Source organism: Berghia stephanieae, chromosome 3 (assembly GCF_034508935.2).
Source record: "Berghia stephanieae isolate SIO BIC M18660-M18661 chromosome 3, UCSD_Bste_1.3, whole genome shotgun sequence".
NCBI lineage: Eukaryota > Metazoa > Mollusca > Gastropoda > Nudibranchia > Aeolidiidae > Berghia > Berghia stephanieae.
In genome coordinates, this window is record NC_088362.1 from 81,987,424 (window position 1) to 81,994,386 (window position 6,963).

The window sequence follows — 6,963 nt, forward strand, 5'->3', positions numbered from 1 at the left end:
GGGGGTTATGTTGGTGTAGAGCAGCATTGGAAGGGGATAGTAAAGGCGGGCATAGAATCTGACCCATGCTTTGTAGAACTTAATCTGTTGAACGACTTTATCAACGGTCTTTTTGTTGTTGTTGTTGTTGTTGTTATTGTTGTTTCTTGGTCAAACGTGACTCTTCCGAACCTGCCGCTTGTATGGATTTACATAGACAGGTTGGGATGAGAAGGGCGGTAATTTCCTGCCAAATTTACATATAGCGGTAATTCCTATTCACTCACTCACTCAATTCCATGACCGGATGGTCGTCGGATGGACTTGCGTGAAGCAGAAGTTACAGTCTTCCTCCATGCCTGCCTGTTGCTAGCCCTGTAATGCAGCTCCGGAACCGACATCTCTGTCCATTCTTTTATATTGTCCAGCCACATCTTCCTTTGGCGCCCTCTTCTGCGCTGGCCTTCGACTGTGCCCTGAAGGACTGTCCTGCTCAGGCTATCGTGTCGAGTATGGTGTCCAAACCAGGACAGTTTTCTGCGCTTCACAGTCACTAGAAGAGGTTCTTGTGGGCCTGCCCGAGCTTCTATTTCTTCCAGGACGCCTTCGTTTGTGCGATGCTCCGTATATGACACGCGTAGCAGTCTTCTATAGCACTTGCTTTCAAACGCCCTTATGCGCCGTTGTGCATCCATTGTAAGTGTCCAGGCTTCGCATCCGTACAACAAGGTTAACAACACCAGTGATTTATACAGTTTGACCTTTACATTAAGACTCATGCTACTTTTCCAAATCTTTGAGTCATCACTGATGTTGCCATTGCAATTCTCTTTCGAATTTCAATTGTGCTAGTCCAATCTTTGGTTAGTGTCACACCTAGATATTTGAATGTCGTGACCTCTTGTAGTTTTTCATTTCCCATTGTGATGTTTGTGTTGCTTTCTGTGTTGATTTGTAACTTTTCGGTACTTATTTCCATTCCGTATTGCGATGCACATTCAGCTGGACGGTTTGTTAAGTCTTGTAGTTCTCGTTCTGTGCCTGCCAGTAGGTCAATATTGTCCGCAAATCTTAAATTAGACAACGGGCGGCCGCCGATGGATATCGAGGTGTGGTAACCCTCCAGCACATCTTGCATGATGTTTTCAAGGAGTTTATTGAATAGCATCGAAGATAATATGCAGCCCTGTATGACTCTTACAGCAGTGTTGAAAGGAGTTCCTAATTGGTCATTTACCAGGACTGTGCTGTTTGACCTGCCATATAATGCCTCTATTGTCTGGATGAGCCCTTGTTCAAAATTATATTTCCTCATAACATTCCAAAGACCATCATGCCAGACACTGTCAAATGCCTTCCTGATGTCTATAAAATTATGGTATAGCGCACGCTGGTGCTGAAGGCATTTCTCTGTGAGCACCCTGCAGTAGTGCCGCGCTGAAGACCGGTCTGGACCGGCGGTCCCACGGTCTTTTAGCTGTGAACCGGAGACCGGTCCCATAGGGGAAGACCGGCGGCGGTCCTCACTTCTTATCACCTTTCAACGGTCTCGCGCCATAGCCTACTACTTCCCCAGCGATTCGTTGCTTCGGTTGCCTATCTTCCACCAATCACCACCCATCCCACTTAATTAATCGCACCCACCCCCCTTTGCCATACACTAAACGACACAGACGACCATACAGGCAGACGACCACCAACCTCCACTCCGCAAACCGCCCTTTCGTGTGTGAGATGGGGGGAACAGGAGGCGCACGCCTTGGACGATTCCATTATACGGGGTAAATTTCAAAATTTACTACACCATAATGATCGCAATGACAATGATCTATGGTGAAGGCATGACCCCTCTTCTCTAATGGGTTATTGTTTGAAATGTATGTGACTACTAAAGATGTGTGTGTTTTTGTGTGTGTGTGTGTGTGTGTGTGTGTGTGTCGAACCTAGCAAGTAGCAAATCCGATTTTTTGTTTTCTTTTGTCCATCTCTTGTCACCACTCCTTTCTATCGCAGTGTTGTCATTTAAAATAATACAATAATATTAAAATTTCGTTTGGTGTTTTTACTAATCAAATAATATGAGTTTCATTAGTTTCTTCCTTCCAAAAAACCCAGTTATAACGTCTGAATTAAAAAAAAGTCCAATAGAATATTTGGGGACCCCGATAGCTCAGTTGATAGAGCACTCTCTTTATACGCAAAGGGCCAGAGATCGATCCCGGGTGGAGTCGAGTTTTTTCTGAATCCCTGTCTACTCAGCAATGAATGGGTAGCTGAGTTTGTTAGATCTGGCGAAAAGTCACCATCGACCCCTCTTATTACCTCATCCACCCCTCTTATTATAACTTCACGTCTCTCTCTTACTCTTCAATGCTCGCTGCCCTCTAATGTGTGTGTGTGGGGGGGGGGGGGGGGGGGGGGTAGGAGTTGCGTGTGTGTATCAACGCCACGAACAACTCGATCAACGCCTTGGGCGATGCCATTATCTCCGTTAATGGGGATAAATTTCAAATTTTATTAAATTATCGAAGTAACAATGAAGTACGGTGAGCAAATAAAGAAGGCATCACCCCTCTTCTCTAATTAGGTTACAATTTGAAATGAGTGTGACTACTCCGTGTGTTTTACTCCTGTAGACCACGGTTTTCATCGTGTAGCGGTCTTTAACGGTTCAAGAATGAACGATCCCACGGTCTCAAAGGTCAAACCGGTTCGAATTTCCAACAGTCTCTCAGGAATGTTCAATGTCGAAAAGGACCGGTCCTTGCGGTCTTCATTTCCCAAGGACCGTGGTCCTTAAGCTTGCCAAGGACCGCCCCGCATTACCCTGCAGTAAATATTTTTTCCACGGTACTTCTTCCTGTTCTGAATCTTGCCTGTTCTTCTGCCAGTAGTAATTCCTATAAATAGTCGTAAAAATCTTGCAATTTGTTTTCATAGAGATTTTTATCCTCAAATTCAGCTTTTATCGACAAAAGTCACAGATATTTTTATTTATAATTTCTTTTTCTTTGTTGTTGCCTGGGTTCTCTGGTCGGGTTTGCTCTTATTAGCTCTGGTTATTGTGCCGTGAATGACAAATTTTTAATAAACTTTCTGGCCGGAGAACATTTAATCTTACTGTACATTTGGCAAATTGTATTTTTTTTTTGTAGCGCTAAGACTCCGAAACCACTAGATCCCCAAAATTTGCTTGGTATTTACAGTTGGCATGAAGATGGCTTGCGTTTATCATGAGATTGAATAGACATCGTGATGGATTTATCGAAAAATAAAATGTTTTTGTCAAATCCCAACGAAAACAGACGCGACCCTTTTAGCACGTGGGCTGTGTATTAACCTTTCGCTTAACACGTATGACACTGAGGTGGGAGTACTTGCATTGAATCGATACCAGTTAATGGTTCCCTTCATTGTTTTGAATACAACCGTTTGCTTAAAATTTACAATCTTTTTTTGCTCTTAACATTGGAAAAGTATTTTACGATAAGTGAGCAAAATAATATAAAATATTAAGTGCAGAAAATATATCCCCGTGCCCAGATACAAAGCTCAGTGGAGCTCTCTTACGATTTTTTAAAGGCTATTTAAATTCTCTATCGGGTAGAAGAAAAATAAATAACCTGTATTTTTATAAGTTTTATTTTCTTTTCATTAAAAAGAAATATTCATTCTTGTAATTCACGCTTAGAAAAACAATTTTCTTATTTTTTAAATATTTATTAATCTATTTGTGGCGATGGTTATGAATTCTGGCCCCAGAGTTTTGTCCTTGGGTTTACATTCTTTTTTTACCAGTGGCGGTTCTAGCCTATTTATAGTGGTGGGGCAAAGATGATTCGGTCATATATATATATATATATATATATATATATTTCAACTTTAAAAAATAAAATATTTCAACCACAAATAATCACATTCACAATGAAATGACAATACCAGTAGATTTTAATTATTCCAAACATAATCAAAAATGAATCACGAAAGAGAATACAACAGAAAAAATAAAGCGACGAGACAAAATGCGACAACACCTTGACAATACAAGTCTATTTCGTTCACTCGAAAAATTAAAGAGATGCTTTAATCCCTCAACGGCGAGATTGATATTTCTGTTACATTTTCAGAAGTACGTAGTAACTTTAAAGTTTTCATCGAGAAGCAACAACCGCGATATGACTCGAGTTTCATTCAGAGCTCAAATTGCATCATTTTTACTGCTCTCTTGGTGGTTAGAATGATTGTGCCGGTGGTGGTAGTGGTTGGAATAATGGTAGCGGTGGTGGTGGTGGTGGTGGAGGAGGAGGAGGAGGAGGAGGAGGAGGAGGAGGAGGAGGAGGAGGAGGAGGAAGAGGAGACGGTGAGGGAGGATGTAATTATGGTAGTGGTTTTGGTGGTGCTGTTGGTTAGAATGATAGTTGTGGAGACGATGACGAAAATTATATGATGATGTTGATATTGTTTTTATTGCTATTGTAGTACGTGTTGTTAATGTTGTTGTTGTTGTTAATGATGGTGATAATGATGGCAACGACGATGTTGTCGACAATGATGATTGCCGTACGAGATTACAAAGTTTATTCAATCTTAGGCTTTCGCCATTAAATCATACAATTTGATGACAACATACATGAAATTTAGGCTTTCGCCATTAAATCATACAATTTGATGACAACATACATGAAAGTGGAAAAAAATGGTAAATGGAACCAACCAAACAATAAATTGATACCATTAATAACCACAAAACATACAACAATCGTAATACCACCAATACGTACAATATAATAATAATATAATAATAATAATAATATAATAATAATAATAATAATAATATAATAATAATAATAATAATAATAATAATAATAATAATAATAATAATAACAATAAATAATAACAATAATTTACCATCATCATTACTACCACCACCATCACTATTACCACCACCACCATCACCATCATTATTACGTTTCCAATCCGTTTTTCTCGTTTTTTAAAAATTTGATACCTTAATAGACGAAAATTCCGGTGATTTTTTTAAAGGATAGTTAAAATAGCTACGATTTTATTAACCCTGAAAACTACGATTTTTATTTTCCTATTTCAAGTAGGCAGGTCTGCTATGACAAGTATCAGTTCCATAGTCAAAAAAAGACAAATAAAAACAAAGTTTACTTAATCTTAGGCTTTCGCCAATAATTCATACAATACAATTAAGACAAAATAATGCTACCGATCTCTCCTCATGCATTCGTTAGACTATAACAATAACGACCGTGTTATCTTTACTCCTTACCCAACCAACCCCTAGCTTCCCGCCTCTTCATCGCGAACTATCTTACGTATGTATTAGCTTCAGGACGGGCAAGTATGGAATCTGCCCACCCTTCCTTTAAACGTCTTTATTTCCTCTATAACTTAGAATTCAACTCTCTCCTTTCTCAGAAGAGTATTTCTCGTATACTAATTCAATTGTTGAGTAAACCAAAATGGCGGTTGTATTTTATATATTTATTTAGTCGTGACTTCTGAATAAAAGTGTTTTATTAGAGGGAATGCAATAGAAAATACATTGTTTTGCAAAAATATTTAGTCTGGCAATAAAAATACAGCGGTAATTATTTTAAGAATTAAAAAAAAGGAACAAATTAATTTGTTTAAAAAAAAAAACCAAAAAAAAAACAAAACAAAAACAAACAAATAAGACAACAATTTAAATAAATGAATTTTGAGAAGCACTAAAGAAAACGAGAAAAAAAGAAAGAAATAATTTAAATGGATAAACAAATATATTAAAACAACACAAGTTAATACTAACTTGATATAATATTAGTAAATTGATAAATTTAATTCAATACTGGAACCTTCCCAATGTTATTACATCAATGGTACCAGCACAAGTAAGGCAATAAAGAAGAAAAAGTTCGTTTGCCAAAATCTCTATTTAGTGCTCACTGGTTTATAAGGTGGGCTCATTTGAATTAGCCCGACCTAGAACTAGAGAGGCCAGACAGCAAAATCACCGTCAGGCGACGTGACGATGAGATGACGATGTGGGCGGAGTGGAGTCGTTGGGAAAGGGGGGGGGGGGGTGGTGATAAAAAAGAACAGGAGCGTATCCTGGTTTATGCATTACGGGGTGCATGGTGATTCGCAATCTATCAAATATACATACAAATTGATTTCAGTACGAAGTATCAAGTTTAAGTACTAACTTTTAAAATTATCTAATTTAAACTAGATTATTTCGGACATGGTAATACAGCATATAACTTGAAAAAAAACAGGCTGGTATTTGCCCACCCTGCCCATTATTACCAGCCGTCCCTGATTTTAACGTTATCAACATCAATAAACTGTTGGTCTCTAAATGCAGCGATTATATTGAAAAGGCTTTAGTAAAATAAAGCGCTTAACAGGCAAATCGCACGGTTAAAAAAACAACCAAAAAAGAAAACAATAAAAACAAACAAACAAAACAAAACAAAAACAAAAAAACCCAAAAGCAAAACCAAAAAAAACCCAAAAACAAAAAACAAAAACAAAAAAACAACCAAAAAAAAACAACAAAAACAAACCAAACAAACAAAAAAAAAAAAAAAAAAAAAAAACCCAACAAAAAACAAATCAAAACCAAAAACAAAAACAACAACCCATAAACTACTTTAAACGAGTGAGGATTCTTAAATCATGAAGACGCATTTGTAGATGTACAGATCTATCATTCGTGCACTCCACACTTCCAAATGAATGGATGGAAATTGCCCTGATCACAACAGTCGCATTGTTTGTTTTCATTTTCCTTCCTTTTTTAATTTTGGTTTAAGTTGGCGATGGTAAGAAATTTAAACACCGTAGGTTTTAAATCATTAATGAAAATAGATGATTTCCACTTCCTCATCTCTTTCAGGTCTCTTTCAGGAAAACAGACCGAGACAAAAAGGCGTTAGGCGCAGAGCAGCGCCACAAAGTGAATAATATAAG

At 37.9% G+C, this 6,963-nt stretch overlaps 1 protein-coding gene across 1 annotated transcript; it reads right to left on the reverse strand.

Moving 5' to 3' along the window:
• Window positions 1-754: 754 nt before the first annotated feature.
• Window positions 755-1,294, reverse strand: LOC144969361 (uncharacterized). The gene has a single exon (XM_078908470.1). The coding sequence runs from the start codon at window positions 1,292-1,294 to the stop codon at window positions 755-757; it is 540 nt and encodes a 179-aa protein (XP_078764596.1).
• Window positions 1,295-6,963: the final 5,669 nt, after the last annotated feature.

Excerpts from the sequence above, each read along its gene's own strand:
- LOC144969361 (XM_078908470.1), bottom strand. The coding sequence starts at position 1,294 with ATGAGGAAATATAATTTTGAACAAGGGCTCATCCAGACAATAGAGGCA.